This window comes from Alosa pseudoharengus, unplaced genomic scaffold (genome assembly GCF_046254945.1).
Source record: "Alosa pseudoharengus isolate Yale_2024_CS ecotype anadromous, Long Island Sound unplaced genomic scaffold, YU_APseudo_1.1 YU_APseudo_1.1_scf_2, whole genome shotgun sequence".
In the NCBI taxonomy this organism is placed as follows: domain Eukaryota; kingdom Metazoa; phylum Chordata; class Actinopteri; order Clupeiformes; family Clupeidae; genus Alosa; species Alosa pseudoharengus.
This window is the reverse complement of record NW_027468663.1, coordinates 31827283-31849194: the sequence shown is the minus strand read 5'-3', so window position 1 is coordinate 31849194 and position 21912 is coordinate 31827283. Positions and strand designations below refer to the sequence as shown.

Genomic DNA, 21912 nt, shown 5'->3' with positions numbered 1-21912 from the left:
CCTCAAAAACGTTAAGTTTTGTATTGTTTCTGGGGCTAATTCACGTTGGGCTTGTAGTCGAGGTCGTTTCTGTCATAATCAGTAGGAGGGATGCTGTCTTGACGCTTCATAGGTATCCATTTTAAAAATCCATTCATTATCCAAACTCATTTGAGATGCGGTGTAATCTCCTGACTGCCGCAAGACCATGATTGCCAACAAAAATATATTTTGTAAAACGACATCTTAGAATTAGAAGTGTTGCTATTTAAAGGTGGATAGACGTAATTTAGCGATGGATAAACACAATTGTGCGTAAACGCTATTCCGAATATCAGGAGGCGCGTAAACGGCATTTACGTGCGTGTAACCTCCAGTATCCCTGCGTTATCTCTAAAACCACCTTGTTGTAAAACAAAAACAAAAAAGGAGGGGGGGGGGGGTGGATGATGATGTCATTTTTGACACACGCTCTAGCTATGCCGTCAAAGAAACATCACCTCTAGGCAACTCCTGAACTATTATTTTTCAACTATCTTTAATCTTTAAGTAACACTAAAATTGATGCTACTCAGCTGGAACTTTGGTTTACTTGTGTAGGCCCACTTGCATAGAAGAGCATTGTCACAAGGTATGACTCACCCACCTAGCCATGGCATGGCAAGAGGCGTATACTAGTTGCACTTCCTGATTGTTCTGAACGTGACGGGCAAGAATGAAGGAAACACTCAAACGAAACAGAATCTCATGGCTGTAGACTAATGTATGCGTTTGGAGTAGACTACTAAAAAACGGCCAGGTTATGGAGCCAACAAGTTTACAGGTAGGGTAAAAAACTTAGGCTACCAACAAATCATACAACTTGTCCAAGGGATAGACTAGGCTCGCTGATGTAGCGTTGTGGTGGTCGTCTTGTGGAATGCAATGAGATCTATTTGCTACCTTCTGATCTGACTAGGATATTGATCAAACTACAGTGAAAAAAATGTCAATCAGATAACATAGACATCTGTGATCATCTGTAGACTTAAACTCGATGCCTTGCCCGTTAGGTCATTCCACAGATGCTCAGTTTGCTTTATTTTTTTTAGCTACAGATAGGTTATCCTCTGGGACAATAACTTTATGGGTAACCTGCGTTGTTATTTCAGTATCGTAGTAGCCTATAGCCTACTACTGTGACATCAATACATTTTACAGTTTATGATCAGAACACTCATGAATTTTAGTAAAGCTGTTTACTCTGGTAGAGTAGCCTAGGCTACAGTAACCTACAGTACATATTTACTTGTTTAGATTAATCAAATGTTATTGCAATTTGTAATAGCCTGCCCTCTGTAGGTTTCTACTTGCACTGTAGGTTAAGTTGGTAAAGGGAAATAAAATATTCAGATACAAAAATATATTTGTTTTAAGTTTACCAATAATTACCAGCCTCAATATGGTAACCTATGGGTGCTTTTGGGCCCTGCATCTATTAGGTTGTCTTATCACCAGAGAAGCTGTAATAAGGGGCTTATATGCTTCTAAATGACTAAATATAGATTTACAAGAGTATTGTATTAATATTATTTTGCTCAAAACAACTCTTATTTAAGAAAGCCATAGCTGTGGCAAACAAGGCCTCCCAGGAGGATGAGGCAGGCAACTATGAAGAGGCTATTAAGTCTTACCAGCATGCAGTGCGATATTTACTGCATATAGTGAAACGTAAGTCACAATTTATTTACCATCTAATACACTCACTGTAAGATGCAGTATTTCACATTCTCTCTCTCTCTCCCTCTTTCTCTCTTTCTCTCTCTCTCACACACACACACACACACACACACTGCCTACCTATCCATCTTTTTTTCTCTTTCTGCAGGTGAGCCACAGGGTAAAGAGGGCAACCAGAAGATCAGAGACAAGTGCAAGCAATATCTGGACAGAGTGGAGGAACTCCAAGATATTCTAGATAACAAACAGGTCTTCAGCAATAGTAGTGTTACATATCATGCAACTATGTTTATGTTTTAGACACTTTTGATCAAAGCAACGTATGACAATAACAATAACTTTCATAATAATATTCATGATAACAATAACCATAAACATACAAACCATGACTCTGTAAAGAGAATCCATTAAATAGATGCAAGGTAAACAGGTGAGATTTTAAATGCTTCCTGAAAATCCCCAAACTATTGCTAGAATTCATTCACTCATTCCACCAAAGAGGAATCACAGAGTGTTTTGTGTATTGACTGTGACCTTTTAGTATTAATGGAAGGCCGACAAAGCAGAAGCTTATCAGAGTAGTACAGTGATCAAGACGGAGGTGTGTGTGTGTGTGTCTGGGGGGGGGGGGGGGTCTATATCACAGAATTAAAATAGAAAGGGGCAGATCCAGTCAGTGTCCAGGGCAGAGTGAAGGCTATGAATTTAAGCCAATGGAGAGTAACTAATGCATATGTCTTCTTTGGCTGATTAAAGACCAGATGCGCCGCTGCATTTTTAATAATCTGTATTGATCTCACTACACAGGTAGGCAAGCTAAGAAAGACTGCATCTCAATGGGCCAGTTTGGAATGAGCCATGGCCTGCACAAGAAATTGTGTAACGTATGTGTGGGATAGGGTCAGATCATCTGAGTATAATTATAATCTATTTTAAGGTTGACACAATTAAATTAAATTAATTGGGCAGATACTATAAAACTGAATTATCAATCTGGAACCAAACTGCTACATTTAAGCTTAACCCATGACATGCATAATGTTTCTATGATTAATACTTTTCAGCATTGAGCTCTGGTATCTTCAAAGCAGTGACAATCATATAGGCCTTGAATTTCTGGTTGAAATCTGTTAGCTATAACTCTCCTAATATGACAGATAGAAACTAAATATAATATAATTATATCCATAGGCTAATTGAATGTTTTACTGCATGCATAGCTTTAGCCTATACTGTTTTTGGGCTACTTGTTTTGAGTCATAAGAAGACCTTGGTGAGAGATGACCGGTTTCAGGTTAAAACTTATGTAATCCAAACACTTCTGTGATGATGGGCACTGCAAGCTTGGCTAACACCAGACTGCTTCTCAAATCTCAATCGACCCTTCATCACTTCTGATTTTCAAGGGGCATAACCAACAGTGAGCAGTGAGACACTGCATGGATTCTATAGATCGTTTAGCCTACTTATTTGAAAAACGCCTAAGTTAAACCAGAGCCCGTTTACGGGTAGACATTATTAGACAATCTCTGGTTAAACAAAGATGCCTGGAAGCAAAGTCTTTGCTGAAAGAATGTAGTATGGTTTGTTCGTGACGTCACTACAGTTTCTCTCACATGAACACTGCAGGCGGAAGTGACATTCGACATTTTAATGCGGAAGTTTTCACTGTACTGTTACGACTTCAGAAGAAACTTAAAAACACAGAGTTTGAGTTGGATTGGGGTGTCCTCGGACGGACTCGTTGGTAAAAGTGCAGTTTAAAGTAGTGACTGTCATATTGACTTAAATATTGTAAGTTTTCTTTAGTAATCAGCCCTCATGGCTGCCAACAATAACTTACAGGTAAGTTGTAAGATAGCATAGCTAAAAGATAGCTTATTAGCTAACGTTAGTTTGTCAGGGAGGTTGGCTGAAGTTATCTGGTTATTTAACTCTTATTAAAGAATGTTACAAGTCAAGTTTACGTATATTTTTTAAATAGAACATGATACACGTATCATGGTTGTTGCGCTGTAACGCCAGCTAACGTCAAGTTACCAGCTATTTTGGCAACCGACATGCTAACCGATAGCTGTTCTAAGTTATTAGCTAGCTATTGACAGCTAACCCTACTAGCAGACTCAATTATTAGCCCATGCAAAATTACATTTGATTAGCAGCTAGCACCTTTGGTCACTGGTCAAGCAAACTACTTATAACAGTTAATTGGTCAAGTTTTCAACTGAATAATATGATTCAAGCGAAATTAGGCTATTTGTCGTGTGAAAGCTAAGCCTGTTAGCCAGCTAGTTGATGTTTGTTGTTAATCTGCGAGCGTGACTTAACACGGCCTACTCAAACAATTTGCCCACGTATTCATTTTGTAGCTGTCTGTATCAATACTGCTAGATGTCTGTAATGTATCTGCTTTAGGGTAAGATGAGTTCTGGTGAAATAGATGACACACGCAGTGAACTTCCAACTAGGCAGCTAATGTTAGCTATGATGAGCTAGGCCTAGTTCAAGAGAAATCTCTCCCTAGGAGATCAGCATTAAACATTAATCATCCCTACATTGCTAGTAAACATTACAGAATGAGCGACATTTTTGTGTATAGACAATTCCTGTAATCTTTCAACGCAAAATGTTTCCCATTTATGCATCAGAGCAAAGTGATTTGTCACTGTTGACATAATCTCTCGTAGTGGCATTTGTATCATTTGGCAATAGTGAGCTTCTTTCAGTTTCTAGCAGATTTTGGGCTGAGCAGATTTATTATACCCAGTCAGATAACTGTCCTATGGTTACAACAGTTTGTGAAGACAAGATAACTGCTGTGCTGTCTTGAAGAAAATTAAAAAGACCACCAGTAAGTTTTCTCAGATGATTGTATTAAGCCACGGGTTGTAATGCTTTACCTTTACTTGTTTCCAGAAAGCAATAGATCTGGCCAGCAAAGCAGCTCAGGAGGACAAGGCCCAGAATTACGAGGAGGCTTTGCGTCTGTACCAGCATGCAGTTCAGTACTTCCTCCATGTGGTCAAATGTAAGTCAGTATGGACCTTTGCATGTTGTCATTTCCTATATTCTCTCCTTTCTATCTTATGTAATGTTCTCATGTCCCTCTATCCATTGTGACCGTTGCCAATGATGTAATACAGCTAAGCTGTGGCCAGTCTTTCTCTTCATTTTGATGATATGTTGTCAAAAAAAAAGCTGCCATTATTTATATGGGCTGTTATTGTGTTTCTGATCCCTTTCTTCAGATGAGGCTCAGGGAGATAAAGCCAAACAGAGCATCAGGGCAAAGTGCGCTGAGTACCTGGACAGAGCGGAGAAACTGAAAGAGTATCTCAAGAAGAAAGAGAAAGCACCAGCCAAGCCGGTGAAAGAATCTCAGTCTGATGACAAAGGGTGAGAGAGAGAGAGAGAGAGAGAGAGAGTGTGTGTGTGTGTGTGTGTGTGTGTGTGTGTGTGTGTGTGTGTGTGTGTGTCCACTTTGTTTGGTAGTGTATATTGGTATTCTTGATGTAAGTGGAGGGGTCATGCGTTCTTACCAAAAACGGTTCCTCGTAAAGGTGCTGAAAATTGCATTAAAGTATCACATTCAGGGCTTGCTGAATGAGACTTAGAATTCTGTAACAAAGCTGCATGTGATTGCTCACTATGGTTTATGGTAATGCTTTAGCAATGACAGTGATGAAGGGGGTGAGGACCCAGAGAAGAAGAAGTTTCAAAACCAACTGCAGGGTAAGTCACGGCCCACATTCACATTTCTTTACAGCTTGACACATGTGGTGCTGACAGCTTCGTGTGGCATTTCTCAGTTATCTATTTAAATTTACATTAGACTAATGTAGCTACATATCTTTCAGGTCTCTCTGAGTTTATTGGCCATTAGCCTTCATTGAATGTGTTGAAATGAACAGAAGAGGTTACATGTTTATAATTCTGATGTTCACTTATGTCTTCTTTTTTGCTTGGATGAACTATGCCTTCATTTAAAGAAGCCCTATGCAGGTCTGGTTATTCCTTCGCTGTTTCTGGGTTATCGCCTGATTTGGGCTCGCATTTTTCACGACATAGCTCATCCTGCAGCTTCGGTAGCAAGTGACTGCTATGCTAAACCCCCACTAGCTTGCGAGCTAGCCATCAAGAATCCAATCTAAACACATACAGGGCTCGCAATAAAACGGTCGAGCAAACACATTGTTCAAGAGACTATCAAACCACATTACAAAAACGAAGTTCACCCAAGGGTAGGCTACTTACAATTTCAACAGCAACAAAGCCAAGTCGGAGTCCAGACATCCCAACCTGCAAAAAGCCATTTCAGGGGGGGACCAACCCCCCCCCCCCCCCCCCCCCCAAAAAAAAAAAGTAAATAAATAAAAAATAAAATAAATATCAAAAATTACTTTAGCCTTCTTAGATACTGAAATAGTGATGAATAGCCTATGTTTGTTAATTAATTGTCTCTACTCAGCACACCAAATAAGGAAGGCCTATAGTTAGAAATTGTGATAATAAAATATGTAGATTTTGGTAGTTTGGTCTTTATGTAGCCTTGGCAAATAGCCAGTAGGCTAGTCTGGAATAATATGCAGATGAAATGACACTTGTTAAACTCACCTCAGCATGTCTTTTGCAATCATTTAACCCGCCCTGGGCAATGCTAAAGTCACTGTTAGCCTACAAACAGTGCAGCATGCAAGACTATCGTTATTTTGAACTCTTATGAGACAAGGGTACACTTTCATGTAGTCTGATGTGAAAAGGGTCCTTTTTGGGGGGCACTCTGCCTCTGCCATGACGCTCCTGTTTCTACTGAACTGAACATGAAACAGAGAGCATCCTGATTGGCCTGTCTTGAACAGCCACACACGCACTACCTCTCTCTCTCTCCATCCCCGTCGTGTGCGCGCTACACTCAGATGCACACACGATTTGAAGTTTCGGTCTCGTGTGCGCGCTCTTGTTTGCTCGCTCTAGATTCCGGGAGATTTTATCTAATTTGCGGGCATCAGAGAGCCGTTATCAATATGCGGGAGACTCCCGGAACTTCCGGGAGACTTGGGATGTCTGGGAGTCCGTTTTGCAGTTTTCTTAGAAACTACAATCTGACTACATTTTCGAGACGCGATTGGATACTTCCGCTGAGTCACATCTGGATTTGTTCGGGACGGGACCAGAAAGTTGCATATTCGTTTTTCCGCAGAGAAGCACTAGGTGGAGACGAACCACCCACCAAACGACACAAAAACTGTTGTAGAACCATCAGAACGACTCTCAACCTGCATAATTAAGGTCATTTTTGCTAAAATTGTTGCATAGGGCTTCTTTAAACAAACAAAAAAATATTTTGTCTGTTCTCTAACAAATTAGACAGGTGGGTATAAGTGCAATTGCCCTGGGTTCAGATGAACCACACCTGAATAGCCATGAAAGTACAACATGTGCTGTGGAGAACAGGCTGTAGAATTGACCTGTCGCTAAGCCCCGCCCCCCATTGTTACCGTCTGAAAACTCGGGCAAACAAACCAGACTTGATTAAAAATACATTGTGGACAATGGCAGCTGACAGTATATGAAAGCAGGCTTTGAGGACGTTTTGGTGGTTAAAGGATTTACTTTCCTCCAGAAGCTATCAAAAGGGACTTAATTATGCTATAAAGGAGTGTATTCAAAACTTTAGAATACATACAAGGTGACAAGCAGTTGTGGCGAGTAGCTGTGCAAATCACCGTGCCAAAACCACTGACGTTAATGCTAGCTAGCTAGCTAGTGGAAGATTGATACTAAGATATGTTAGGTTACGTTAATATTTGATGTAGTAAGAATATAATAGTTGGTTAATGAGCATTTTCATCTTGGGATTTAACAGGGAACCTGTGCCCACGTAGTTGGCTTAGTAACCTACATTACGTCGAGCTGTTGCAAACGCGAGAGACGTCCTGTAGGCTACTGTTGATGAAAATATACCCCCATTTCTAGCCTCTTGGGGTACCGGCTATCAGTATTACACGTCCCCCATGCAAAACGTTTGACCATGGTTATCCGTCCGGGTTTTTTGAGTTAATAAACTCAATAAACCATTAATTTGTCATTTTATGCCTCCTCCCTGTTGTTTTCTTATGGAGTTGTCCGAGCTGATGTCGAGTCCCGTTGAGGCTGGACTGTCATTGGCTCATCAGCGTTCTAAGGGTGGCGCTTAGCGAAAGGTCAATTCTATATCTGACTAGATGTTTGTTCCCTGTATTAGTATACAAGGTTAATGTTGTGGTGGAGAAAGATACCATATTTGTGCTCAGGGAAGACCTGCTCTCAGATTTAATGTAGGGAGAATAGAGTCTAATTGTTGTTTTCTCACACAGGTGCCATCGTCATGGAGAAGCCAAATGTCAAGTGGAATGATGTGGCTGGACTAGAAGGAGCAAAAGAGGCACTGAAGGAAGCAGTCATTTTGCCAATCAAATTTCCTCACCTCTTCACAGGTAGAGAAACTGATAAAAAATAGATGTCAATGCAGATGCAATAGAGATAGTGGCAGTAAAAAAGTGGCTTCACTAACCCAGGAAATATGTACAGAGTACAAAACAATTAGGATCACAAAATATGTTCATTGTAGTTCCATATATGAGGTCATGTTGTTAAAAGTGAAGTTGGCAGCACAGGTGGAAGTTACTGTGGCACTTACCAGGTAAACAAATCCAGCCTCACCCTTCAGTGTCCTGCCCAGAGTCCCTCCCACACCTGAGGCACAGATTATTGTTTGTATTTACTGGGTGTTCCCTGGGGGTGTTCCAAGTACAATGTTTATTAATTGCACCAAATAGATTAACTGGGTAAGTAGTAAACCTCTTTAGAGAATAGCCCAATGGCTCTGAGCAAAGGGCTCTTCTGTTAGGAGTTTTACCACTTAATGACCTTTCACAGATATGCCATTAAATAGGTGAACTAAAATTGGTGAATTAAAAAAGTGAACTTATCAATTCTCCCTGTACTTGATTAATTCATTCTTTTACAATTGCGGTTTATAGTTTTTGGTTATGAGTTTTTGGTTGTTATTATTGTTGAAATTGTTGTCCTATTATTATTATTATTATTATTATTATTATTATTATTAGGCTTAAGTAGGCTTTTCGCTTTGGACAAAAGTGTCTGCCAAATAGCATAAACATCACTATAATCATGTAGGCCTACCCACCCCTTGACCCCCCAGTCAGTTGTTTCTTTCTTCTGTTTTAGAGAATGCATACCTTAACATGTAAAAGACTGCAACTGTGTACACTTTGCACCACTTAGTTTGATTGGATTATGGCACCTAGTTAGATTTGACTAGAGCAATGTCACAGTGGCCATTGTTATGAACCATGTTGTTTATACCAAAGCTTTCTCCTCTGACCAAAAACGTCCTGTTCCTATTTCCCATCAGGAAAAAGAACTCCATGGAGGGGCATCCTTCTGTTTGGTCCCCCTGGCACAGGGAAGTCATACCTGGCCAAAGCTGTGGCTACTGAGGCCAACAACTCCACATTCTTCTCCATCTCCTCCTCAGATCTGGTGTCCAAGTGGCTGGGGGAGAGTGAAAAGTGAGTGGTTCATTAATCTGGCTTCTCATTGGCCAGCGTTTCTGACATATTTTTGTGGAAATCTGTAAGCATGATTGAAATTAAATGAAATGATGAAGCAGACCGCTGAAGATTGCAAAGAATGTTGTAGAAGTTTAGTTGTGTTGCTTTTTGCTGAATACAACCCATAAATAGCGATTACAGAGCAGTAAATACACACTTCCCATTAGTAATGTGGCACATCAAGAGCTGATCTGAACATCTTTTAAAGTCCAGTCTGTCTCCTTCTCTGAATGCTAATGTAAGCCTGGACAAGCTCCCTACTTTGTAGTGGTTGTGAGGCTTGCATCAAATGACCATCCTCCTGTGGTTAGCTCACAGGTGGTGACCGAAATAGCGCAGCAATACCTTTAGCTCCTTGAACAAGATTATCTGGATTTTTTTTGTTATTCTGTAATGGCAGTGTTCTTGGCTCCACCAGCCTGAATCAATTGGTTGTGACCTACAATAATGTCCAATGTCACCTTTCCCCCTGTCTGTGTGTAGGTTAGTGAAGAGCCTGTTCAGTATGGCCCGGGAGCACAAGCCCTCCATCATCTTCATCGATGAGATTGACTCGCTGTGCGGCTCCAGGAGTGAGAATGAGAGCGAGGCTGCCCGCAGGATTAAGACCGAGTTCCTGGTCCAGATGCAGGGTGAGGACCAGTAACTCGGAGGAGTGTGTGTGTGTGTGTGTGTGTGTGTGTGTGTCTGACTTCAAATCTAACTTTTATTAGTGTGTGTGTCGGTACAGGTAGTTAATGTATGTGCACATGAATTGTTGGGTCTGATTAGCTGAAATGAGATAATGTGTATGTGCAGGAGTCGGGAATGACAATGAGGGAATCCTGGTGCTGGGGGCCACCAACATCCCCTGGACTCTGGACTCAGCCATCAGGAGACGGTAAGACTCTCCCTGGATCTAAGGACTCGTTAATCAAGAGAGATTGAGAGTTGTTCATGCTTTGTACCATGGGTATATGTTTCAAAAGATGTCTACATTATTTGCGGACACATGCAGGCAAGAGTTGGTTCTCTGACATTAGTACAGTAATATTTGATGACCTGACTGGATGCCTGCCTGCCTGCCAGTTGTATTCAAATAATTTTTTATTTACTCCAGCCACTGTAGTTGCACTGAGGAAATGCAGTGCTCATCTGTCCGTCTTGGTTCCTGTTCCCATTATAGCCCATGTGTCTCTTCTCATAGTATAGCAGGCAAGACGCTACAACAGGAAACCAGTGATAGCTGGGCTATGTTTGCATAGTGATTTGGATGTGTTTGCATCTAAGATCAGGGTGTCACCAGTGTGGTCATGCTTTATAACTTTCTGCGTCACAGAAATTAATGCACGGTCGAGGTTGTAAAGCGGCCCCAACGCGAAACCTCGTAAGTGCATTCATTTCTGTGAACAGACCACCGTGGAGTCCATTATCCCGCTTATTCCACTGTTGCCACTTGCGTTGTGTTCATTTCCTGTTACAATTTAAACGTTTTAATTGCTAAAACTGTCTTGTTTGTAGAACTAATTTCTTCCGACACATATGAACTAATTTCTCAACTTGCAGGACAAACTGCCGTTACTAGTTCTAAATGGATGGTTGCTACGGCCAAGAGCCAGTCGTTAGTTCTATCTCTCCCGTTGTCAAGCGGGCGTATCCCAAGATTCTGATGAACTTTAGTTTTGAAACATCGCTATTTTACTTAGCCTGCTGTCATCCATCTAGCTAAAAGCCTCGGATGCAACGTGACGGTTCATTTAAACTTCACAACGAGTTTGGCGAATTAATATACAAGTGTGATACGGCCATAAAAATGGATCTACTTCATAGGTGTGCAAATAAAATTACGGTTAATGGTCGTTCTAAATTACGTAGGACAATGGGGAAATTCAACCAAGCAGTGGAATAAGGATTATTATTGTTATTATTATTATTATTATTATTATTATTAAATCATGTTCTTCCCTTTGGCCCTTTCAGCTTTGAGAAGAGGATCTACATCCCCCTCCCTGAGGAGCACGCGCGCTCCTTCATGTTCAAGCTGCACCTGGGCACCACGGCCTCCAGCCTCACCGAATCCGACTTTGTCACGCTGGGCAAGAAAACGAACGGCTACTCTGGTGCCGACGTCAGTGTCATCGTGCGAGATGCCCTCATGCAGCCAGTGCGGAAGGTCCAATCAGCCACACACTTCAAACGGGTAGGTACCTGGGGGACCACTGGGGTTCTCTTTAAGTTTGAACGATTTTACAGAAAGGTGATACTTTGACATAGAGCCATGGCGCCCTGTGCTCTGTAATATGTTCATTCATATATGTGCACATATAATGGAAGCTGCAAATATTATAATTTGATGAAAATGAAGTAATTTTCAGGTATATTGAATTGCTGTCTTTCTGAAGGTACGGGGGCCTTCAAGGGACAATCCCAACATGCTTATCGATGACCTCCTGACCCCATGCTCCCCTGGTGACCCTCAAGCCATAGAGATGACCTGGATGGAAGTGCCTGGGGAGAAGCTGCTGGAGCCGATTGTTTCTATGGTGAGTTCTAGAGCACATACATTGGCATTGCTGGTGTGACGAGGTAAAGGATGGGGGCAGGTATGCTAATAATTTGCACACCATATAAGATTGCATGATGTGCGATTATGTAATAGCTTAAATGTTATTCTATTGCTGTAGCTCTGTAGCTTAAATGTTATTCTACTGCTGTAAGTCGTTTTGGATAAAAGTGTCTGCGAAATGAATAAATGTTATTATAATAGAATTTGCAAGCACAATGTTAAAAATATCAAACTTTTTGTGGTTAAAAAACTGTTTAGATCACACCTATGCTTGTTATTGTTGCTAAGAAATGCATGATGATGTAACATTGTTAAAGCCAACAAGGTGTTTTAAATGTGCTCCTCTTGTCTGCAGTCTGACATGCTGAGGTCCCTGACAAACACAAAACCCACGGTAAACGAGCAGGATCTGGAAAAGCTCAAGAAGTTCACAGAGGACTTTGGCCAGGAGGGTTAAGGAGTACCATTTTTGCCAAAACCAAAGCAAACAGATCAGGATTGTAAAGCCCCCCCCCCCTCTTGCTCGCTCTCACTCTCTCTCTATCTCTCTCTCTCTCTCTCTCTCTCTCACTTACTCACTCACTCACTCACTCACTCACACACACACACACACACACACACACACACACACACACACACACACACACACACACACACACACACACACACACAAACTCTTTCTTTATGTTTGTCTCCTCTTTCACTGTTCACCTGTTCGACGTGTTCCAGGGCCCTTTCTGTTAATAAGACCTCATGGTGATGCATTCTGTAGGCCGTTTTGGGAATAAGACTATGCTATGTATAATTAAGTTTAAAAAGCCCTGTAACCTTGCCTTTGTGTACTGTGGGCTGCTAACTAAGAGGAAAGGCCCACAACACTTGGTTTCTGATGTTCGTGCAGCTGGTTTTGTCCAGCCTATGTGCCCATGCTTCTCTCTGGGGCGAATGTCTCTACTCTGAGCTGCTTTTTCAGAATGTTCAGAATGCCTTAAACCACAGCAAGAAAACAAGTTACATGATTCTGACATGAATATTCTCCTACTTTACCATAAAGGGTCAGATAGTCATTGGCGCTGACCTTATGAAAAGGCAGATGTCTAATGTATTGATGGTTCTGCATCAGTGGGACTCAAATTCAATACTGATAGCAACTCTGGATCCAGGCCTTTTCTCAGAATTGGAAAAGGAGTTTTGCCTTTATTTGGCATGCCTCTCATTCAGAAGATTTGTTTTGTCCTGCATGCAGATGCATCTGGCATGTAGAGATTTATTTAACAGCTCCTGTGTGTACCTGGGATGTAATCTAGTTATTTGGTTTTGATCAGTGAAAATTATGATGTTGACTGGAGAATCAGAAGGTGTAGACATTTGGGGGCTTTTGTCAGTAAATATTTGATAGAAAAGAAATTTGGGATCAGCATTTGGGGATCAATAAGTTGTGGGTAAGGACCACTTCTGCTCACAGAAACAATCCCACAAAGGTTTGTAAGAGACACTGGCTTGCTCTTGCATATCTGTTCAGGTATCAAATAGTTCTTATTTAAAAAAAAAAATTAAAAAAAAGAATTAGAACGACCTACATCATGAATGCACGATGAGGCCTTTCTGCGTTTGAGACTACAGGGCTGATGTGGAGAGTTCCATAGCCTCTAGGGCCCTGGCTACCTCGAATTCCGTGCTCTCGGGCAAGCAGTGGAACTGGCCTCAGACTAGCTGTTTGCCGGCCATCCCATGGCTACAGCACACAATGTGCCTTCTACAAGTCTGTTTTCTGTATATTTTTTATTTGTAATCAATTACTTTTGGTTTATATGTCTCGTTCATTCATTAAACGTGGATACCTGCCTACATAATGTGCAGTGAAGTAGACATAGAAGTAAACGTATAAGGTATGGAACAGTTCAGAGAGTTATTTGCACATTTCATTTTAAAAACATTACTCTATAAACAATTGTATATGTACTCCTATGCACTTAGGGTGTCGGGGTTTTTCAGAAACTGAAAGCTTTATTAAAATTGCAGATCTACAGGTGGATGTGGATTGAGCTTTTATAAAGGAATTGGTGTACTGTTTGAGTAATTAGAATATTCATGATATAGATTATGTATTATTGTTTAATGATAAAAAAGAACAGTAAGGATTTTTGGTTTGCTTGTCTTTTATCTTACTCGTGTAAATAAAATAATAAGACTGAAAAGGCTTCAAGTTCTTTTAAAAGTCTTGCAGTGGTCAATGTACAACATACAAGCACTAATATCTTGTCATAAGGGGTCTGAATGGTGTGTATGAAGCCAGGACCCGGTATGCTACATAAATGTAAGGCTTAGTTGAATCTACCCAAGCAATAGTTAGGCCGCAAGGCTGTATACGCATACTGTTTAAATTGAAAAGCTTATTTCAGTGGTTAAAAACTTTAGATCCAGTATAGATGCTATTGGCCTAAGGACTAGAAAAAAAATAAGTTCCAGCATTTTATTTTACTTATAGTTGTGAAAGATTTAATTTTCATTTTATATGAAATTGTTACATTTGAGTCTGAATTTTCTGTTGTCATGTTCACATTTGTTTTCATTTCTGTGAAATCTGAGGTGAATGATCATACATGTATCCAGTGTTTCTCTGCTGCGCTCTAGTGGTTGTAAGGAGAAACAATGATCACTTCCTTTAAGACTTCTACTGTATGGGCAGGGTGGGCAGTATTTTTAATGCGTATTTCAAATACAAAATAGTGTTTTGTCATTTAAAAATACTGCAAAATCTTTTTTGGTAAAACCAATACTTTTGGTGATGTGATGACATAAGATTGAAGCCTCTGGCTGGCCCACACTTGTGATCAGAATATTAAAATTCAGGAAGATGATCCAGTGCAAGATGAGAAATGTGTACGTTGCTCACACACATGCAATACACTCCCTCTCACACCAACACTCACTCAACCACATGGTTACTTGCTCACCCACACTTTGCCTGTTTTGGTAGAACTTTGGAACAACTTTGACTGTGATGTGTATGTGTCCTCCAAAGCTGATACACAAGGCACCTTTCTGAGCAATGTTGCTGGGCAATGTTCCTGAGTATTGTTCTGGCAGGTTCCCTTTGATATTGGGCAACTTATTTTTCTTGAGAACTTTATTCATAAGTAGGCAAATTAACATGATCATCCAATCGGAACAAGGAACCAGTTATGTGGTTGCCATGCAACATTGATCAAAAAGTTGCCCCATGTATCACCTAAAGAAACACGATGAAAAAAACATATTTATGACCCTTGCTGTCAATATAACACCATTTAGCGCTTATATATGGTACCCAGTTAGTTAAAAACCAACTGCAGAGACTTCAATATCAGAGACTTAATTCTCTGTATTGCATGTCGGTGTACCATGAGTTTGAAGTCATTATTTTAAGGCAATATACTGCATTGGGTTTCTTTAAGCCCACATTCTGTGGCTCTCAATCGGTCCGAGTTTGTACCACTTGACAAGTTCAGTTGTGACTTTTTGAGTGCATCTCTGATATAGTATTTAGGCTATGAAAACACAAATATACAGTATTTTATTTTGATATGTGGCTACTGTATTTTGTACTGTATTTTGATACACATAAATATGCTATGTGATATTTTATTTTAAAATACATTTTGATGTAGGCTATTTTTGTCCATCCCTGGATGTAAATAGATATACATAGATACTTTATCAGTCAAAAAGGGAATTCCATACAAAAAAAGGACATACACATTCACATAGTTATGAAATGGAATTACAGCTTGGGAATGACCACCCACCTGATATACAGAGAACTGTCACTAAGCTGACGGTGTAGGCTATATTTGCCAAAGGAAGGTACTGGCAAAGTGTAATGCTATGGTATTCATCAGTTTGTCCATGCAGTGTAGTGCAAATGCTGAGCAGTTCGATTGCTACATAATAGAAAACATACCAGAGTAAACTTACAGACACCAATAAAATAAGTGAAACTAAGCTAAACTACTGTATACAACTTTTTGATAATCATATAAACATATACTAGAATTTAAGATTTTAACTTGATCTATATGATTCGCTTCATGTTGTGGAGATCTTGAGATCTCGTGGAGATGTGCCTCCACCTAGTCCATTAGTTCAGTATATCGGGACACCTCGGCAGCCATAATCCCTTACATAATTTCCACTTATTTAGATGGGTCTTTTACACAAATCTGCTTCTATTTTTTTTTCTTTTGAGTCACATTTATGTTGTTTATCTGAAATACTATTTTTCATCTATTCCACCAAAACCCCTGTGCTTTTATTCGAACCTATCTATAGGCTACACTATCCTAATTGAGACATTTCATAGGTGCTTTTGCTGAACACATTCGTGGGCCGTGGTCAGTAATGGCCTATAGTGTGCTCATAGCTTCTGTGCCATGTGGATGGTCTCTGACCATTAGTGGATAAGAGTGCTCTGGACCCTTTGACCCTGAAAGTCAGGTCTGTGATCACATTTATCGGACCCAAGGCCAAAGGTGGAGGAGTAGCTTTGACAAGCCGCAGAACGCCTGACCTGGCATCCACATTAAACTGATCAAGTAGAAAATGCTAATCTCCAAAAACAATGATCTCTTTCAAACATCTCGCCGTTCTCCACCTCAGACTCTTCACAGAGATAATGAAGATGCTAAACTCTCTTCAGTCCAAAAACAATTACGGGAATATAATCATTGCACGATGGCCACGAAGTCTTGAGCAGAAGAAAAGAACCCTCACAGTTGAGTGCTTTAAATGTGCAAATAATTGGCGCTTCTTTGTGCATCTACTACTTTTAAGGAGGCATCTGGGACAATAATTAGCTGGATTCCCCAAAGAATGAGGGATTAGCCTCCTATTAACTCTGAGATGCAAAACACTCCACAACAAACTTCATTATGAAGCAGGGACACCCATCTGACATGAAGTCTGAGAGATTCTTTCATAAGGAACCTTCATCAAAGATAAAGCCGGGCATGAGGCCCCTTCAGGTCACAGAAGGGCCTTGTAATGAATAAGTGAAAGAAGGAGTTGATGAATAAACAACAACACATATTTTTAGGAAATATAATAGAGGGTTTAGTTGAGTTCTACAGTATCTTTGAATGTCTCCTATGAAAGAGGATATGATGTGTATGATGCCAACATCAGTAGGTCAATGTTTGTGAAGCTGTAGTCTACTATCTATGCTTGTGATAGCACAGATGAACAAACACCCTAAAAACTGAAAACTTCTTTATGACCACACAGCTCTTTAATTTGAAGGTTCCGCTGGAAGAGTAGGGCTAGACCACCGCTGCCGTCCATAACAGCCCTCTATCCATCTAGGCACCCTGACTGGTCTTGCCAAGAGCCTTTATGTTCAGTCTGACAGAATGGTGGCAAGAGCCAGCCAAGATTTCATGGAGGGCCAACTTGTGTTACCTTATGTGGAAGACTTTGTAGTCTGTTAATCTCATTAAATCTAATTTAAAAATGAATAAAGCAAGCATTCTCTCACCAAACCAGAGTAGTGTCCCTTGGCCCAAGTAACATGTATTATGGGATATGCCAAGCAGACTGAGAGAGAGACAGAGAGAGAGAGAGATGTCTCTTGTGCAATTGGGGCAGTGTTGAGTGTATTGATGTACATTCATTTCACTGCATATGTCACACTGCATGTATGTCACTGTATGTGACATACGGTGTTGGGAAGTAACGGAATACATGTAATGGGAATACATATTTAAAATACAAAATTTAAGTAACTGTATTTTCAAACTTGAATTCAAATATTTTTTTTTAAAAAACATGTAGCCTATGTATCATGTGGCTCCTTTCTCTTTCCCTTTCTGTTTATATTGATAGTCTAAAAGAAAAACCTTTCAGGAAATGTAAAATTAGTTTTGTAGGACAATGGGGCCTATGTGCAGAAAAAAAAATCTCTGTTCTAGGCTCTTTAACATAATGACATTAATAGTGTTTCATAGCACATAGTCTTAGTCATATATCAATCCATTTTCACTGTAAAGCAGGTTGTGGGTTGTTGTTGACATCAGCTATGGGTCTCAAAACTTCACATAACCTCACATAACTGTTTCATTCACTTCTAATAAAATATAACACAATGCTGATGTAATCCAAAGTATTCAGAATACGTTACTCACTTAGTCTATTGGAATCTATCGGAATACATTACAAAATACATTTTAGGACATGTATTCTGTAATCTGTAGTTGAATACATTTTAAAGGTAGCCCACTATGCAGGTTTAGGTATTTTTATGTATTTTTAGAGCTCCCTCTGTCACGATATATTTATATTTTATTCTGCTGTTGTAAATAGCAAACTTCTCACTTATCCCCCTTGTAAACAATGAAAATGCTTTTGTTGTGGAGGTGAAGAATTAACAACAGGCAAAAACTATCTCCAAAGAGCTATATCTACTGATAAGGTAATGTTTCATGATTCTCTCGAGATTTGTCGGCCTGTCATTCTTGCATGGCTGGTTTTCTTGGTAGCGACTCGCTACATTTATGCTGTATAGCTATATGCTAGGTTAACGATTGGCCTATTACAAGTTCGTTGACCATCAAATTGGCTTCGTAAAGGTTATATTAAGGTGTAAATCTTGCATAGTGTACCTTTAAAAGCCACCCACCCAACACTGACCATGACATGTATAATATATAAATGAGTGTGCCCTTGTTGATGCATTTCACTTTTCATACTGTCATTTTTTCTAAACTATTTGATGGTGCAAAGTTGAAACTGCATGTTTGGCAAGGTCTCTGGCCAGGGTGCTGAAACACCTTGCAGGGATTGTGCAAGAGTAAACTGCACTGGCAAGAGTCATGCAGGATCCATGAATGCACCTCAGGCCCTGAAACCTGAAGCAAGTGCCTCAACTGGAAAGGTGAACTGTGTAAAAGTTAACTTATTCATCATTCATTTTAGGTAAGACAGCCTTTTGAAGGCACTTCATCATTTACATGTACATGCTCTTGTGGTGATGATAGACATCCATAAACGTAGGCAGACATATGCATGATAGACATATACATAATGGAATGATAGAAATAAAATCACATGGTTAATATATAAATGTGTATTTATTTTAAGTAAAACATTAATTATCAATAGTGATTGTTTTTAAAATACTCTGTATCAAAATATATTTAGGCCTATAATAAAAATAAGAATTATAATGTGAGCCTCCTTCACGGTCTGGTCAGAGGCTTGGTCAGTCTTCGCCCTGTGAAGTGGCACAACCCAGGGTTAAAATGTAGCGATGTCAGTATCGCTTGGGCTTGATGTCCTTCCCTTGGTCATCCTTCTTCTGGGTTTTCTTAGTCTTGGTCTTCCCACTGTGCCTCTGCCTTTCTGGCCTTCTTCTCAGCCTTGGCGAGAGCTATCAGCTGTTTCTTCCTCTTGGCCTCCCTGAACTTCCTCTCCAGCTCCATGAGCTGCTTCAGGTCCAGCTGATCTGCCTTTATGTCTTTACAGGCACTGAGCTGCTGGGAGCATCCTGAACAACAATTCAAAATCCTCTATATACATATGGGAAGTTTTTAAACATTTAGTAAGGCAAGTAAATCTCTCATCTACTATTGCCTTGACAATAAAGCATTGGGGAATAGGAAATTATTGTTGTGTTAGGAGTACCTGAGGAGAAACATCAGCGATGGCCTGGTGTTTCTTGAAGCACCAGCTCTTTCCAGGTTTTCTACTCAGGGCAATTCCACCCATGTGTTTGGTACTCTGTCTGTGGTACTCTTTGGTACTCTTTGGTACTCTTTGACACTTTATAGTTCAAGTTTATGTGTATATAGCCATTAACGTACACAGTGGTCATTCAGGGTGCTTTAAACATTATGCACTTTCTCCATACATTTTATAGTATCAATTCATGGCCACTGTTGAGTAATATTGTCAGTGCTCTAAGAAAGCAAGCAGTCATGTCTCACCACCAGTGTAGCTGGCTGGCTCCTTAGCTCCTTCATCAGCTTCTGTCTGCTGACGGCCATAGAGATCAGAGCAGACAGCAGGGCCTTCTCTCTCTCCGCCTTCTCTCTCCTGCACGCGCTCCCTCTCCAGAGCCCTCAGCTCCATCCTGTGCTCCTCTTTCTCCTCCTGCAGGAGCTGCTGCAGATTCCTAAGGTCCTGCTCGAGAGCAGTGACATACTCCTCGAGCTGAGGCCTTGTACAAGTCAGAAGCCTTATACTCCAGCTCCACCTGTCGGTCCCTTTCGTGTGTGACCTCCTCCTTACAGCTCTTCACCACAGCTCTCTCGTCCTCCAAACACCTTGATAGAGTTGCCTCAGACCGGATGTTGAGGATGATGATGTTCACAGCAGCACCATCTCTCCTCAGGCTCTCTCTGATGTTGTGAGGAGCCTGCTCAACCAACAGTTGTGATGCTGGGGTCCCACCTCACCTGGGGTCCATCAACTTCTGCTCTCTCCATAATGGCTGATGGTTTGAGCTTTTTTTTATGTCGTTCTTCAAAACGGTCAGGGTATGTTTACATGTGAGAATCCTATTAAATTGGCCTACCTTTCGATCAGAAGATGGTCGTAAAAATGAATTGATGAATTTGAGGAATTCATTTCACTGTGTGGGGAATTGGCAAATTGGCGCCCCCTACAGCTGCAGGCGCCCCTGCTTGCTGAGAAGGTGCCGTGCACAGAAGCTGTGTGAGAAGGGGAAAGGGGAGGGGGGCGCAGGAGACAGTTCACCTTTGGGTCTCCAAAATGGAACAGACAAGGGGGTGGGGGACGGGGATCCACTGTATAGAGCAATACTCTAATGGAATTAGTGGGTTAAAGTCAGTCACACCTCGACTTTCTTCCAAATAATGCACATTTCATTCATAATATTATAAATACAGGCATAGTTCCTGCACATTTTGTTTTTTCTGAATTGTGTGAAATGGTAATACAAAATGATTATGTGTCCCAGGGCGTCATGCAAGGTAGGACCACCACTGGTGCAAGGTAGAATTTTAAGGATGTCATCTTGATTAGTATAAGTAAGTATATATACTCTTTTGATCCCGTGAGGGAAATTTGGTCTCTGCATTTATCCCAATTCGTGAATTAGTGAAACACACTCAGCACACAGAAAACACACAGTGAGGTGAAGCACACACTAATCCCAGCGCAGTGAGCTGCCTGCTACAACAGTGGCGCTCAGGGAGCAGTAAGGGGTTAGGTGCCTTGCTCAAGGGCACTTCAGCCATTCCTACTGGTCGAGGTTTGAACCAGCAACCCTCCAGTTACAAGTCCAAAGCGCTAACCAGTAGGCCACGGCTGCCCCAACATTTAATTAGAACATTTAGCAGTGACGTTGCCTACAACCAGAACATTCAAATTGAAACAAAGTAACACACCAGGTAAAGTGACTAAACAGCTGATTTTAGGCCACACACAACACAACCTGATGAAACAGGTTATTGTTGAAAATTTGAATTTGAATCTCAAATTCGAGAACTGTGATGACGATGAGTGTAATGATGTGGGTCATTGTATTCACATTCAAGCCTTTGGAAATGACCATGCATGAAACAAATGAAATGCATGAAACAAGTCCAGAAATATGCATGCGCCGAAGCTGCATGCAGCCTACATTTTACACAAAAAAACTGTGTGGAGTCTTTTAACTAATGCCCTCCATTCAAGCTTTACTCAAAAGACTACAATCTTTCCCAAATCTTGTCAAAGTCTTCTGGTGTAGGGATGGTTTTAGTTGCTACACAACAAAGTTAATTCATTCAATATTTAATGCAGATTGTTATGAAAACTAGGTGATGCCTTTTGCGACTGCTTCAATGCAAGTATTGCTCCCCCTTTTCAGTCACACTCGTCCCCTCTTCGTATTCAAGTTAAATGATGAAACGTAGCCTAAGTCATTAGTTTCGGCACGAAAATAATTGATCTCTCTGGACATTCAACCCACCATAACCCAGTTATAAGAAACAAGAGATAAATCATGTAATTTTCTTGATCTGCTTTGACATGATTTAATCAATGACAATATGAAATTATATAAAATTAGCCTAT

The 21912-nt window shown here is 40.6% G+C and overlaps 1 protein-coding gene across 2 annotated transcripts; it reads left to right on the top strand.

The window, feature by feature from the left end:
* Nucleotides 1–669: 669 nt before the first annotated feature.
* On the top strand, nucleotides 670–14060 carry vps4b (vacuolar protein sorting 4 homolog B). Of its 2 annotated transcripts, XM_076294563.1 has the most exons (13): nucleotides 670–802; nucleotides 1578–1689; nucleotides 1847–1947; nucleotides 4615–4726; nucleotides 4947–5094; nucleotides 5369–5430; nucleotides 8055–8174; nucleotides 9116–9272; nucleotides 9798–9946; nucleotides 10113–10194; nucleotides 11274–11493; nucleotides 11696–11836; nucleotides 12215–14060. In XM_076294563.1, the coding sequence occupies exons 1-13, from the start codon at nucleotides 782–784 to the stop codon at nucleotides 12314–12316; spliced, it is 1527 nt and encodes a 508-aa protein (XP_076150678.1). In that variant the 5' UTR covers nucleotides 670–781; the 3' UTR covers nucleotides 12317–14060. The 2 variants fall into 2 exon arrangements, with proteins under 2 accessions (XP_076150678.1, XP_076150679.1); XM_076294564.1 differs by lacking the exons at nucleotides 670–802; nucleotides 1578–1689; nucleotides 1847–1947 and adding an exon at nucleotides 3041–3543.
* Nucleotides 14061–21912: the final 7852 nt, after the last annotated feature.